General features: G+C 48.3%; 1 protein-coding gene across 1 annotated transcript in view; it reads right to left on the bottom strand.

The window, feature by feature from the left end:
* MRPS18A (mitochondrial ribosomal protein S18A) overlaps positions 1-15,491 on the bottom strand; it is a 17,558-nt gene extending 2,067 nt beyond the window's left edge. The window contains exons 1-5 of the mRNA XM_002832975.5: positions 15,336-15,491; positions 8,779-8,810; positions 6,225-6,332; positions 3,194-3,317; positions 2,903-2,972 (exon numbers count right to left, since the gene is read on the bottom strand). Of these exons, the coding sequence (XP_002833021.1) occupies positions 2,903-2,972; positions 3,194-3,317; positions 6,225-6,332; positions 8,779-8,810; positions 15,336-15,447 (446 nt within the window). The 5' untranslated portion in view covers positions 15,448-15,491. The remainder of the gene's footprint in view (positions 1-2,902; positions 2,973-3,193; positions 3,318-6,224; positions 6,333-8,778; positions 8,811-15,335) is intronic.
* Positions 15,492-16,163: the final 672 nt, after the last annotated feature.

Here is a 16,163-nt window from a genome sequence, read left to right on the forward strand (position 1 = left end):
TCACTCAGCTACCTCAGCCTTCAGGGAACTCCCCAGGGTACCATAACCGGTGTAAGACCCCTGCCCCTCACCCAACCTGTGATGGGAATCAAGGGGTAAGGGCCCGTGGGCACAGCCCTAGCCTAGGAAGATTCCTGTAAATAGGAGGGGGGTGGGGAAAAGATGGCTGCCGCCCATGGACCTTTGGCCTCCTTTGGGGATGGCCAGGGCACTGATAGTTCCCAGAAAAGTGGCTCATGCCGGCTGGGATTGGGTTTTACTCTGTCCAGAATAAAACTTGGATCCTGTCCAGAAAGGCCCATCCTTCATTCTGAAAGCTCAGCCATGACAAAGGACAGGAATCCTCCCCTGCCTCCATTCTAGGCTGGGGCTCAACCCAGCTGTCTCTAGAGACCGTCAAAGAAAAAGCTTTTTTATTTAAAAACTCAATAACCTTAGCTAAAAACTCTTAAGATAAAAGAAGTGAAAAAATGATTGCTGATTTACGCAGTTCAACTGAGCTCCGCTGGACCTTGGTCTTCTGCTGCCAGCCCTGCGTTGAGGGGAAGCTGCGGGAGGTGCTGGCCTGCACTCCAAGTGTGTGCTGGGCAGGGAGGGGAGGGCCTTCTGTCTGTCTCCCGGAATTGTCACTGCACCAGCCAGGGTGATGACTGTGAAGGAGGCTAGTTATAGGGACTGCTTTTTTTTCTTTGAGACGAAGTCTTGCTCTGTCGCCCAAGCTGGAGTGCAGTGGTGCGATCTTGGCTCACTGCAACTTCCGCCTCCTGGGTTTAAGCAATTCTCCTGCCTCAGCCTCTGGAGTAGCTTGGATTACAGGCACCCGCCAAAACGTGTGGCTAATTTTTGTATTTTTAGTAGAGACGTGGTTTCCCCATGTTGGCCAGGCTGGTCTTGAACTCCTGACCTCAAGTGATCCGCCCGACTCGGCCTCCCAAAGTGCTGGGATTACAGGTGTGAGGGGACTGCTTTTTCTATGGTTGGTGGTGCTGGGTGACAGAAGAGTAAGGTAAAGGGAGGAGACCAGGGATGGCCCCTTTGCTGGCTTCCCCCAGGCTTCAGAGGGGTACATGAAGAGATGGGGTATGGGAGCAGGCTCCCCAGAAGGGTGCTCATTGAGATTTGGGGATGCAGAGGAAAAGCTGGAAAGGTTCTCCAGAGCTACTGCCCTAAAGCTGTTCTTTCTCTCATGCCTTGGAGAGGGAAGCTGGGCTTTAGCTGGCCTTGGGCTTGATGCCCGTGCCACATGGAGTGGCCAGCTGGCAGGGGGTGGGCTGGGTGGCCTCCAGCCAGCTCTTTGGGAACACCCCAGCTCTAGCAAGAACCAAGTCTCTTTCCTAAACCAGTCCCTTCCTACCTCTCCTGAAGGGGCAGCAGGAGTGATACAGCAGCAGACAAAGCATGGCTCCACCAGGCCCCAGCAGAGCCTGGGTCCATGCATGGCAGCATTAAACGAGACTCCCCTGCAAGGGAATCCATTTCCTTCGTAGCCTGAACTCCCCCTCCCGCTCAGGGTGGCCTTTTGCAACTGACAAGCCCCCACACATCATCAATCCTGTGTCACGTTAAAGGATGCCGGATGTATGGGAGGGCGCCTGGCCTAGCTTCAAAGGCCTGAGGCAGGATGGATTGTGTCCTCAGGCCTGCTGCTGTCTCTTAAAAAGCCAGAGGGGGTGGGCTCAACCCCCAAATGGTCCATAGCATAGTTAGGAGACACAGGAAGAGGTTAGCATGTCCTGCTCCCCAAGAGCTGCTGGCAGATGGCTGAGCTAGCAATGTGGGGGGTGCAGGTAGAGATGGGCACACAGCCAGGGTGCTGGCATGGTGCTGGTAAAGGTCCAGCTCTGACTTAGCCTCCAGGGACAGAGAGGCAGGGTACCAGGAAGAAGCCCTGCATTCCCACATCCCACACCCCCTGCAGCCCCCTACCCTCCATGCCTGAGTTCTGGTGGGGATCAGCCTCGGAGGTCTGCCGGGGGCTGAGGTGTTTGCTTTGCGTCAGTCATCTTTGATACCTTACAGAGAGCAATTCTATTAAAAAAGGACAAAAACTGCAATTACTTCTGCACCAACCTAATATGTTCCTCATTCCAGTCTGGGAACCACCAGCTGGACAGGAGGAAAGGGCCACTGGTACGGAGAAGAAGAACCCCCTCAAATCAATTCTACAGACCTGGCTCTACTCTCAACAAGGGGATACTAGAGATCTAAGACTATGTGAGTGTGCTGCTGCCAGAGAGGAGGGAAGAAGGGAACTTGCAATGGGACAGCTGCTTGAATGTTAGACAAGAATCTGCTTCCACTCTACAGGGTCCTGCTTAGACTAGAAGGCAGACAAAGTGATTCCAAGGGCTGCAGGCCATCCTCTCCTTCTCTATATGAACTCAGGGCCTCCTAGGCTGCCACATGGTGCTGTGTAGGTTGTTAACTGTACAACTCTGGGGAGCACTATTTGTGACCTAGTCTACATGGATGTTGCCCTGAAGTTGTCCAGTGTGGGACCTGCACAGCTGTATTTGGTGGCACTAACCCAGGAGGCCCTCCCATTTCTAAGGCCTTCTGTCCTCTAATAACCCCAGCGCTGGAGAGAGCTAGGATACTGAAAGTTTGTAGTAGTACTGACATCCCCATAGCAACCCAGTGTGATGTCATAAACGGGGGATTAGCACATTCTAATGCCCAATCAGCAGGCCTCTACCCTCCTTGCCCCTTTGCTAAGGGCCCTACAGGGGAGGAAAGAGGCTGAGGTTGGCAAAGAAGGCCACGGAAGAAGCAAAGACTGCAGCAGGGGTGGACTGATGGGGGTGGATGCTTAAGCTGGCAGGGAATGGAACAGACAGCCAAGGTGCACCCTAGCTTTCCTGAACGCAGAACGCTCAGGTTGTTCACACCCAGGCTTGCTTACCGGTTGAGCTGCGGTTTGCTCTTCGGAACAACTCCTTCAGGAAGCCGAGGCCTGTGATTTGGTAATAGACCTGAGTGGGGGGAAGAGGGGATAGTGTTTGCAGCTCCCTCTGCAGCTCTGAGGGGGTCAGAGGGAAAGCCCAAGGGAGCGGGAAGGTTGGCATTGGGTGGTGAGTATAATTAACACTCTGGATATCCACTTTTCTTCCAGGAGGGGCTGAAACATGGGGCAGCTGGGTGGGGAGAGAGTGCCTGCAGCCCTCTGCCCCTCTTGGTCCCCAGGGCCTTCTACCTGCTCGGTGGGCCATCTTCACACACTCCTCGATCTTGCGGTGTTCTTCCTGGCATAGGCCTGTGATCTTTCGGGGCAGCATGCCTCCATGAGGCCGGATGAACTGGCTAAGCAGCAGAACATCCTAGTGGAAACCGAAAATAGGGGATGAGGGTCAGCTGGGCTTGCTTTTGATGCTGGGAAGCTAGGGCTTCATGGTCTACAGGGGGAGCTGATGTCTCCTGGGAACCTGGCTGAGATCACTTCCTCCACACAGAGCTTTGCACATGGGTCTGCTACCTTCACCCAACAAAGGTTAATCCCAACTTAGTAAGATTTTCTGTACCCCATTACCAACCCCAACAGCTCCCAGCTTCTCTATGAGATTTTTTTTTTTTTTTTTTTTGAGGCAAGGGCTCACTCTGTTGCCCAGGCTGGAGTGCAGTGGTGCAGTCTTGGGTCACTGCAATCTCTGCCTCTCAATCTCTTGCTCAAGTGATCCTCCCACCTCAGCCTCCTGAGTAGCTGGGACTACAGGTGTGTGCCACCACGCCTGGCTAATTTTTATAGAGATAGGGTCTCGCTATGTTGCCCAGGCTGGTTTTGAACTCCCGGGCTCAAGCAATCTGCCCGCCTCTGCCTCCCAGAGTTCTGGGATTGCAGGTGTGCACCCCTACACCCAGCCTCGTGAGATCATCTTCTGATAGACTAGGTTAGAGAACAGAAACTCTTCAAGAAGTGTCACCAATCTTTTATGTACCTGAAGCATCTTTCTTGGACAAAATGTCTGCTCAGGTAGGGTTAGGAGACATGCCATATGTTTCCACACAAGAGGAAAAACCTGTAACATTTTAGACCTTAAAGTCTATATACCACAAGCCAGAGTATATGCAAACAGCCCCTCCACCTCCTGCCATTCCCTCTGAAGTGCGAGGAAGGCATAAAAGCCAAGGAGGAGGGAACCAGGGTTGTGAAGTTTAATCTCACATGATCTAGGCCCCCTGTGACCAGATCTGAATGGATTCTTGGGCTTCCTTCAGACCATCACATGCCCACCAGGCTGCTTGGGACAGGTCAAAGGAACAGATAAACAGAGCCAGAATCAAGACAAGGGACCACCTCCCTGCCAGGTCTAAAATGTTACAATTCCCAGACTGCTTGAGCCCAGGAGTTCGAGACCAGCCTGAGCAACATAGCAAGACCCCTCTGTCATAGAATGGCTTAAGAGGTTAAAGAAAACTCACGATTCCCCTCCCTGCAAGGGCCTGGCATGCCAATCTTAGCAGTCAAGTTCCAGAAACCAACTTGCTGCCCTGGCAGGCACCTTGCTGCATAACCGCAGATTTGTTTTAATCACTGGACAGTTCCTGAGGGACCCAGGCCTTCAATTCCCACCCCTGTACTTTTCAGAATCTGATGAAAAGAACTTGGATTGGATTAATCCAGGGCTAATCAATTGGGCTGGAGGCCCCAGCCCTCCACCATAGGCTGCCAAGCAAGCTAACAGCTTTGTGCAGCTCAGGCTAATGGTGCTCTGAGTGGAAAGGGGTAAGAGGAAAAACAACTTTAGCCTTTACATCAGACGGGATTAGATTTCTTCTGCTGGAGAGAGCCAAGTATGTTTCCTGGAAAAGGCTGGTAGGAAGAGTGCCCTACGGTGGTTGGGCGGGTGTGGGGTTTGCTTTTCTATCAGCAGCTGAGGTTCCAAGGATGCCCACAACCCCACTAACTTCCGCATGGTGAGCGGCTGGGAACACTGCCCCTTGCCTGTGTGCCTGCTTTCTGTTACTCCAGGCGGCCATCAGGAGAAGGGCCCCAGGACAGAAAGAACCCCCCCAACCCCTCAGGGTGGCCTCAAGCCAAGGCTTCCAGCCCACGAGATTAGTTGGGTCACTCTGTTCAGATCCCACGGGCATGTGGCTTCTCCTGCTCTTATCACCTGACCAGGATCTCTGCTTTTAGCCATCCTATTCCACAAAGGGGCACAGGGACAACCTGCAGGTCAAACTGGCCCAGAGCCTGAATCACCTGAAACCCAAAAATAGGGTGCTTCAAGTCACCTGTGAGAGCTCTGAAGAACAAGTCAGGATTTCTCCAGGGCTGTGTCCTTAGTCCCACACCCTCCCCATCTCTGGGGAGGAGGTAGTGTAGTTATTAGGAGCACAGGATCTGCCTGGGCTTTCGTCCCTGGAGTTTGTATCCCAGCTCTGATACTGGCTGGGGGATCTGAGGCAAGTTCACAAACTTCTCCATGTCTCAAATTTCCTCGTCTGTAAAATGAGGATGAAACTAGTACATACTTCATAGGGTTATTGTGAAAACTAAGTGAATTAAAACAGGTAAGTACTCGGTGCCCGACAGAGTATGCACTCAATGTTAGCTGTTGTTATTATTCACTACTGTCTTTTTTCCCTGGAAATGACTGCACTAGAAGAGCTTGAGCAATCAGGTATCTTTATAGCTCCAATACAGAACGACAAGGTAACGTGTTCCCAGATCACAGTGAGAACCAAGAGCCTGTTCAAATACACCCTCATCATAAAAGAGGAAAGCCAAACCCAGATCATGATTCCATCCCACAAGAGTACAACCCCTGCGAGCTGAGTTAAGGGCCCTAGTGGTCTGAGGCACAACCAGACCACAAACCCAATCAGCGGCTCTCAACCCTGGTTGCACATTAGAACCACGGGAGAGCATTGAAAAAATGCTCAGGCCCCACCCCCCGAGGCTGATTCCACACCGTGACCTCAGTCTCCTAGGCTACCAAAGATGGTGATCGGTCTTCTTCAGAGGGAGAGCTGCGGTGAATGAGACCACATCTATGAAGTGGCTTGGGAGGACCTGGTGGAGCCCATGCATCATTATTTTTTAAAGTTCCCCAGGTGATTCTAATGTGCAGCCAGGGTTGAGAACAACTGGACAAAATGCTCCCATCTCTGGTGGTTCCATGAAATGCAGCAGTAGCTACAGCGGGGGCATGCTGCTCCAGTTAACCAGGGAATCTGAGAACTTCATGACACACAGAACCGAGTGTCTCTGTACCCAGACTCACGTCATAGTTATACTTGTGCTTCAGGTTCCAACGGCAGATGGGGCACTGGCCAGAGGGGTTAGGAGGATTTGGACTCTCCTTGGGAGTTGCTGTGATACGGCCTTCAATCTAGGAGACAGAGAAAGTGAGCCAGTGTGAGAGACAGGGCCTGCATGGAGCCACATTATCTTTGCACAAACCCCAAAATGATGGGAATGCTGGTGAAAGTTTACCTTGGGGGTTCTTGTGGGAGTAGCTAAGAGGTTTTTCTGCCTGAACTGTGGTTTTTATTCTGTAGTTGCTGTATGCTAGGCCTTGAGATAGCTACAGGGATGTGGTTTGGTGGCCTAAAGGGGTAATGGAAACCATCTGAACTTAATACCAGTGGCAAGAGGGAGAGAGGGGTTTGCTGTATCAATTGAATGCTACCTTTCCTTCCTCAAAAGAAAAAACAAAGGCACCAGAACACTATACTTTTTCCCCTCCCTGGCTTTTGGGGGAAAGTAATACATGCACATGGTAAAAAGTTTTAAGTGGCACAGGGATATAGAGTCCAAAGAAAGCCTCCCTCCCATCCCACATGTCCTCCTAGCGGGAAACTGCAGTTCCCAGCTTTATCTTACAGAGCTAAGGCTATGCCAATGGGTCTCAACCAGAGGTGATTTTGCTCCCCAGGGGACATCTGGCAATGTCTGGAGGCATTTTTAATTGTCACGACTGGGGGAGGGAGTGCTACTGCATCTAGCAGGGATGTTCTAACCATCCTCCACTGCACAGGACAGCCCTCACAACAAAGACTTACTCAGCCCCAAATGCCAGGAATAGCAAGGCTGAAAAAACCTGGGCTGTGCCATATAAGCAGATATGTGTGCACTCCTTCTCTCTTTACAAAAGAAAGAAAGAAAAAACTAACACAATACAGATGGGAGGATACATTTCCCTGTCATGCTCCTTGCTTTTATCATTTTGGATGCCACCTTTTAAACCCTGCTGAGGCCAAGTGTGAAATGACCTCCCTATCACTGCCGTATCCTGTGATACAGCCTTGGAATTACTAAGCGCAATAAACCAACGATCTGGGAATTAGCTCCAATTGCAAGAGGGGAGTTTAGAAAGCCTGGCTGACTGAGGCTGTGGGTTATGAGAGTGAGGCTGGGACGGGTCTGAGAGGCTTTGGGAGGGAAGCAACACTGTTTCCCGGGGGAGAAGTGGCACAGGGGAAAGGGGCTGGAAGTACTACTTGGCTGTGCAGGGCACTGCTACCCTCCTTCTGCCATGGCAATCATAACTATGCCAGAAACTGAGCTGTTAGAGAAAATTCGCAAGTACATGGTAGGCCTTGGGAGGTAGGTTGCAGTGGGTTGGGGGTTGGGGGGTGGGGAGAGCTAACATTTATTGACTCCCCATTATATGTGTGGCTCAGTGCTAAGAATGGTTCACATATATTAGTTCACTTAACCTCCAGAATCTAGTGAGGTAGGTGTCTGATCTTATTTCCTAGGGGAGAGAATAATATCCAGTCAGCCATGGCCATGCCGCTAAAGGCATGGATGGGCTCTTCCCTCCCCTGAGGGCTCTCAGAGGCTACAATGCCTCCACATCTATTCTACAAACAGCAGACTCATGCCCCACATGAAAAACGCTCTTTATACTCAAAAGTCAGATGTATTTCTCTCCTCCAGCATGGAGTTTATAGAGTGAATGCTTGTTTTGGCTTTGAATCAAGGAGCCTAAAAGGTACCCTAAGGGGATTGCGGGGGGGTCCCCTAAAAAGAACTGTTTTGAGGCTAAGTAGTGGAAAGGCAGAGGGAGCATTCTAGGGGGAGACCCAGTGGACTTGTCCTGGGAATAAGACTGCCCTGGGGAGGATTGAGCTTGGCTGGCTACCTAAAGGGTTAAATCTCTGGTTGACATGGAAGTTACAGAGGCCTCTGGGAGCTCTGTGCAGTGACTGAGGATTTCTTGGAGGCATAGAAGGCCATGTGAAAACAACGTTGTTGTCTTTTAAGGATTATAGGATAATCTAGGCCCCATGACTCCCCAAGGAAGGGAGGTGGGATGGGCCCAGGGAGGGAAAGGGGGGAGTGGGTAGATGAAGTATTGTTCCAACTTTCTTACCAACAGACAAGCCAGGGCGCCAGCTAGTGAGGCCAGGGCCGGGAGAATGTCACTTTTTAAATACATCATTTAAGGAACAGTTTAGTCATTCTAGGCAGAAAAGAAAGGAACTGAGGTCCAGGCTCTTGGCTCTGGGTCAACTTACTCTGGCTCTCTAGGCGTGCAACAATGCCTTAGTTTCCCCTTTGGGAAACTGATTCAACACCCGCCAAAGAGCTTATCAGCAAAGGCCACTTTAATCAAATAGCAGATACCTCAGCCCAGGCACAGCAACTGTTCCTGATTAACCACACTATAGCACACAGCTTGAAAAACAGTAGGCTGTGGGATTTATGGTCACTTAGGGAGCTGATCCTGGAGCTGGGCGTCCAGTTTGGGCCCCTCCCTCCCTCAGAGGAGCGGCCAGGCAGCTCCAAGTGTTAAAGAGGTTATACGTGGCCAACTCAACGATACTTACTATAGTTGTCTTCCCTTCTTGGATCTCCACCACTACAGAGATAAAGGGGGAAAAATTAGGTCAGCCATTTAATAAGGAACAGAGAGTTTCAAATAACAGCTCAAATTCTACACATTTGGAAAAAAGCAGCCTTCCATCTGTACTCGCTCATGGTCTCCACCTGGAACAGAAAGCACGCAGGGTTCACCCCACTAATGCCAAGGCTCTATGCCCTTGAGGCAGGGTGGGGGCAAGCCCAGGATGCCCAGGTAGCATCACCTCTCTGGTATGGGATTAAGGAGTTCCGCACTGTTTTTGCCTTTCTATGCAAAGATTTATCTTGGTTCTATCCAAAGGAATTGGTCAGATCCTGTCCTACAGTGGCTAGCAATAAAAGAGGGTGGGGTAGTGGTATCTAAAAGACCTTCAAAAGTATGCACAAAGAGAATCAGATAAGAATGGTTTCTGCTCTGAAGAGTTTACAATGTAAGATATAGCACTGAACTAACACTATTCCAGTGGCACCCCAGTGAATGAGCAAAAAGACAAGTTCACTCCTAGAACACATCCTGAGAGTCTTGAGTGAAATCCTCTTCTCCCTGCAGGGTTGCATTTTATTATCTATACTGGAGAGTGTTGATGGACGAGGTAGGAATAAGGAGCATGAAGATACTGGGTCCAAGAAGAATTTCAAGTATTGCCATTCCAAACAGAGAGGGACACCCTCAGTGCTTTGCCTATTTAGGTGAGGCAGTCAGAAGAGAATCTGAAGGCAAGACAATCAGTTGCACACATCTGTCAGGCTGAATACATTTCCTATCTTACCTAACCAAGATGCAGAATGAGCCAATAGCCCACATTCAGCTAATATAATCAAATAGTTCTTGGAGATACTCCCGTGTTGACACAGTTTGTTTAGAAAGATAGAAGCCAGACCGGGTACAGTGGCTCACGCCTGTAATCCCAGCACTTTGGGAGGCTGAGGCGGGAAGAAATACTTGAGCTCAGGAGTTAAGAGACCAGCCTGCGCAATGTGGCAAAATCCTACAAAAATCACTAAATTAGCCAGGCATGGTGGCATGCACTTGTAATCCAGCTACTTGGGAAGGTGATGTGGGAGGACTGCTTGAGCCCAGGAGGTTGAGGCTGCAGTGAGCCATGATCATGCCACTGCATTCCAGCCTGAGGGACAGAGCGAGACCCCATCTCAAAGAAACAAACAAACACCAATAAAAACAGAAGGGACCATCTAAGGAAAAAGGCAATTGTAACCCAACCAGAGGCCATGGCAGCATCTGTGATCACTGAGCTCTGTGACCAACACCTAATTGGATACAGACAGCTTGGAATTGTCCCTCATTTGGCTTCTGGGCAACCCATTCATAAAGACTCACTGCTCCAAAACAACCAACCTGAGAGCCTCTCAGTGTCCAACTCCAGACATACAAAGGAATAACAATGGCTAGAAAAGCCCTGAGGCTTTCTCCAGAGAACACTGTAGTTACTAATCAATTCAAAGACAACCTAGCTTTTTCCATGTAAAAGAAAATGCGTCACCCCACACACGGATCTACTTGTACAGAACACAGACCAACCCAAGAATGGGATTTGGGTGAGACTCAATGTGGTCCTCAGTCTGGAAGCCAGCACAGCTGCAGAGGGAAGGTCACTGCAATACGTCAATCTGCAGAATCAACCTACAAACGGAGGATGGAGAGAAATGAAGGGAGGTAGGAGGAGGGCACTTCCCCAGTCCAGTAGGGGTTCCAGGCACCCTGCAACTTTGCAAATTTGCAAAAACCAAGTTGAGAGACAACCTAATCTGAGCAACAAGTAGTGGGGAAAGTTTCTAAGAATCCCCAGAGGAAACAAAAGGAGAGACACGTTCTGGTACCACTGGAGTCAGCAGAAGAACAATGCCCTGAAACACAAGTGGATAAACATGTGGTTCCCTGCTTGATGGAGGCACTTGGGTCCTAACCATGAGGTAAACAAGTCTAACAAAACACACATCACTCCCGGCAAAGTACCAAATCCTGAAGTCATCCCACTGGCCCCTGGAAAACAGATCAAAGCCCATGGCAAGCTCCACTGTTCACAAGCTCCCCCTCCACACAGCAACTGTGAGCCAGCGAATCATCTTACTAGAAGCCAGTGGGTAAAACAATAGGCAGATGCTTATCTAACAGAGAGAATTTGTCAAACCAGAAGGAATGACCTGAGAACTCACATTGAACTGACATTGATCAGGGTGGTGTCTTAGTGCAGTGGGAGAAGGCCCTGTTGGAACCTGGTCCTTGAGGCCCTTAGTAGATTTTAAACCCCTGGAAAGAGGAGATAGGAATCAAACTAGTATTGATTTACAGCGTGCATACAAAAACGTGTCAAAACCAAACAAAACCTGATCCATTTTGTTCCTGGCTGCCTCCCTATTCAAGAGAAGTGGGGGTGGCTAAGAAAAGCTGGACCGAGAGATTTAGGCACTAACAGAAAACTTTTTTAGAAAAAGATGGAATCACCCTTGTGTTCTGAGATATGGCAGTATCAAGTAAGCTAAGGGAAGAGATGAAGCAGTTTTCTAAACTAGAACTAAGGGTCAAAATCTTTCCAGATAAGCACTTCTCATACACATGAAATAATCTGTCCCCAGTGAGGCAACACATTTGCTGGACACTTATGGACTATACAGCTTCATTCTACCTACTGTGGAGAATTACAGTAAAATAGGAGCCACAGTCTTTGCCCTAGAGGAGGAAAAGAACTAAACTCTGTATGGGAACTTGACTATAATAAAGTCCATGCCTCGTAAAGAGGTCCTTTGAGTACTTCAGTAAATACTTGCCTAGGATGGAGTCCAAGATAACTGAATTATAATAGTGTGGAACAAATGGCATTGTGGTGAGATTGCAGTGAATGCAAAAGGAGGAGACGGGGTGACACCTATAGTCTCAGCTACTCAGGAGGATCACCTGAGCTAAGGAGTTAGAGGCCAGCCTGGGCAACACAGCAAGACCTTGTCTCTTAAACAACAACAACAAACACGGAAAATGCAAAAAACGTTGATGGCCACGTGAACAGACAGAGTGAACTGCAGCCATGTAAAGACCCAACTGCTTAGTAAAAGAGGAAGTGAAAAAAAGATGAGGAGTGCAGGGCACTGCTGAAGTGCCCAGAGACCAAGGTCCCTCTTGGAGAGGATCTGTAGAAACCAGGGCCCAAGCAGAGTAGGAAAGACTGGAGTAACTGATGGCTGGGCAGTAGCCCTAATAGTCTTACGTAGGGTCAGGGAGAGGAGTGCCATGTTTGGGATGTGTGCTTGCATTTCTGGCCACTGACAACTTTTCGCAAACACCTTCCTGCCTCAAGCCCTGCTTCCTCCAGTTCATCTTTAACCCTACCATTAAAGTTTCTGGTTCCCTCATCACCTCCCGCTTTCTTTCCCTTGGACCCCTGAGGGAATGTCCCTCTGCCCTATGTTCAGAATGAGTCGTCTTACTGCTGCACAAAAATTTCTTCCCACTAGCAGGTTACTCTGGACTATGTCCCCTGAATTCTTTAAAGACTCCAACTCACTCCTCTCTCAAAGCTTTTATATGGGACTGTCCAACCTGCCAGGCATATCCTTGTCTGAAATGTTAGGTCTTCCAGAAGGCCTTCTTAACTAACTGTGAAAGAGATGAAGCAAATTCCCTTTGGCCTTTACTCACTTCGATATACCTTTCTCTAACTGTCTGACAGATCATGTCTTAATTTATATAATAATATGTTTTTTTTTTTTATTTTAAATACATTTCCTTCACAAGGGCTCTAAGAGGGATAAGGGAGGAATGAGATCCAACACAGTCTTTGCTAAATCTGGCAGTGCCAACCATAAAGGCACTAAATGGTCTTTGGCAAGTTAACTGCTAAGAGCTTTCAGGGAAGGAGGGAACAATAAGGGAGGCCCTGCCATGGAATACGAAGGTGATGTTACTGGTGGAGAGGGAAGAGGGCTGGCTCTACTTCCAACTCCATCACTTATTAGACATGTGATGCTGGGCAAGCTATTCAACCCCTTGGAACTGCATTTCCTCATTTATAAAAATGAGGACAGTTAATATCCACCTTTAAGGTGTTTTTGAGAAGACTGAATAAATATATGTGGAAAACCTAGCACAGTATTTGAAGCAGGCACAGTAAGTCACAATTTCTATTTTCGTCCTCCTTCAGTCTTGCTTTTTCCATAATAATCTTTGTTTGGCTTTGTGTATCTCTCTGGTCAAACTTTAAACCAGGCTTTCTCAACAGCAGCAGGACTGCCATTTTGGGCCAGATGGTTCTTTGTTGTGGGGAACTGACCTGTGCATTATGTTTAGCAGCATCCCTCGCCTCTACCCCCCAGATGCCAGTAGTACCAGTTGTGACAACCAAAAATGTCTGCAGACATGGCCAATTGTTCCTGGGGGACAAAATTGCCCTCCAGTTGAAAATCACTGTTTTAGACTGAAATTCTTCATAGACAGGAAAATTGCTGCTCAGTCCTCATGAGCTGACTAAAATTATGTATTATTATCTGATACTTTGAAAAGTAGGATGCTTGAATATTTTCAGCAAGAGAACCAGCTTCTTTCCCACAACTTTAAATTCTATGTGTACAATATTGTTTGGGTGTCACATATACCAGCTGAGACTACTCAAAAGTAGCTATATGTATAATACTTTATGCCTTACAAATAATGGATAGAATAGCAAAAGAAAATGTTTTCATTTACAAGCTTTGAAGACAGGTGATTCTTAAGAATATAGAATATGGTAGTGCCTTCATGTAGAATCACATTAATTCAACCTAACATTTAGATGCAGGACTTCAGAGACCCATTTGATTTACAGTCCATCCTTTTTTTAAAGAGGTGGGGGTTCTCACTACGTCGCCCAGGTTAGACTCCAATTTCTGGGCCCAAGTGATCCTCCTACCTTGCCCTCCCAAAGTGCTGGGATTAAAGATATGTACCACTGTACCTGACTTAGAGTCCATCATTTCACAAACTCTCCAATGGAAAAAATTCTTTAAGTCTAACTTCAAATATTTGTTGTTAAAACAAAACAAAACGATTCCTCTTGCCTTTTTTTCTGGAAGCATAGCAAAATCTGCCTCAACTTTGAGTTTCATAAGAATATGCAAATTGTAGCCAATAGTGTTTGACACTTGGTAGACTCCCCAAAATGGTATGGAGGTATGCCTATTTTGCAGCATGGGAACAAATGAAACATCCAAGTCCTCTCTATCATCTGCATGATTTCTTTAGTGTCTTTATTAATGGGTCTACTAATGGATAAGTTAATCAGGCAATATCCAGACTTTTTTTCCTAGCAAATGCTCCACTTCCCTTAGGGCTAAATTCTTCAAACATACCTGCTATTTCCATCTCTTCATCAACTATCTCTTTCATTTCTCCAAACTGGATTCCTTGTTTGCCACTCTATTGAAATTGCTGTTTGAAAGCTACAAAGAGACCTCTTCTGAGACAAATCCAATGGCCCCTTCATTAGGCTCTTCTTTTTAGACTTTTCTGCTCCCTCTGACAACAATGATCACTCTTTTCCACTGGATATTTCTCAGCTTTCGTTAAAGGATATGCTGCCCAATACTATGCCAGATCCTCAAAAAACCCCACATCTCTTCTTTTGCACATCACTCATCCTTTCCTGCTTCCAGGAGTACACAAAGGAAGGCTATGTCCTAAAAGACCGTTTCACTCTCCGCCAGATTCCATCCTTTTGTGAGCCTGCTCAAGACACATCCTCTTTATGAAAACTTCCAACTGGGTTTGCTGTTTCCAATAACTGAGTCTTCCTGTACTTCGTCACGTAAAAGGCTAACTTGCATTTATTGGAGTGTGTATATACATAATCTCATTAGAACCTAAGCTTTTCAGAAAAAGGGCTGTATTTTCTGTCTCCAGAATTCCTTCACAGCTTGAAGCATAGCACCTGGCATTCAGTAAACTCTCAGTTGATGCTCGAATCAGGCCGCTTTCCCAGATTAAGATTAATGAAAAGCTGAACTACCATCCTACATTTGCCTATGTCTCAGCTATTCAATGGCCTTTCCACTTTGGCCTCCCCCTCTCAGGGAGACTAGCGGCCCGGGCAGAGAAAGCCGCCATCAGATCACAGAATTTTGAGAAGAGAAAGTGGAAAGGGAGGCTCTGGGAGGGTACCCAGATGGCCTTCCTTCGTGATCCAGAGACTCTTTAATAAAAGAGACTGCGATTCGGAGAACACGGAAGGAAGAATTAACATGCAAACCCTTTCCGAAAACTTTTCTGAGCCCTGGGACAGGTTTCTTTTCTGCTACTGCTAAGTAAGCAAGCTTTTCTCTCCGTCCTCCTCCGCCTCGTGAGGATACTCACAAGGGGCAGGAGATCAAGATAAGGCACCAGGGTCTGGAAGGGGCTTTTAAGCACGCCTGGGGAGCCGGTACCTCCAAAGTTTCAGAATCGCACGAAGGAAAGGGAGGAAGGGGAGCACCGGGGCTGGCGGAAGCAGTCTCTGCCGCTCTTCTCAATTTCAGGAGGTTGCTGGGACGCATGACTCACCTTCCCTGAACCCGCGAGCTGGAAGCCGAGACCAGCTGGTCGCTGCCGGGCCCGCTAGGAGCCCACGGAAAAACCGCCCACAGCCGGACACCAGAGCCTTGAGGGCCGCCATCTTGAAAAACCTACCCTGACCTCTCGTCCATTTCCGCTTCCGGAACGTAGCGCCTGCCGCCGCAGTGGCGGGGCAGGAACGGCGGGGCGGGGTTGTAGTTCGCTTCCTCCTGTCACATCGTTTCTCTCACCTGTCCGCTTTGGGATAAGAAGAGAGGCTTCTGCGTCAAGCCTACATTTCGTGTTAAGGATCTAGGGGAGGTCTTCTAGCTCCTGTCTGCCAATGCCTGCAAGTCTTCAAGGTTGCATTCGTTTCCTGGAAGTCTTCCTTAGGAAAATCGCACGCAACACCCCTACCTATGTCTTTAAAGCTTTCTCTTCACTGCACGTCAGCTGTGGACTTTCAGCTTCTGTGACTGGGGCTAGACCTCTACAGGAGAGGCTGAAATGGTTAGGAACTCTGGCTCTGGAGTATCGGATATCAGGCAGACCTGGGATAGAATTGATACCGCCTTCTTCCCTGACCACTGCCACACTGATCTTTGATTTGCATATACTTAGACCTCTCTCTAGCCCCAGGGCCTTGGTACAAGCTATTTCCTTTGTCTGCTCTTTAGCTGTCCAGTTAGCTTCTACTTATTTCTTAGAGCTCACCTCAAACCTTATTTCCACAGTTTTGCTTGACTGCCCATTCTCAGCACCAGATGCCTCTCCATCTTAGTGCTTAGGACAATTTCAGTTTTATGTTTGTTTTGTATGTGTCTTCTCACTAGACTG

Source organism: Pongo abelii, chromosome 5 (genome assembly GCF_028885655.2).
Source record: "Pongo abelii isolate AG06213 chromosome 5, NHGRI_mPonAbe1-v2.0_pri, whole genome shotgun sequence".
In the NCBI taxonomy this organism is placed as follows: Eukaryota; Metazoa; Chordata; class Mammalia; order Primates; family Hominidae; genus Pongo; species Pongo abelii.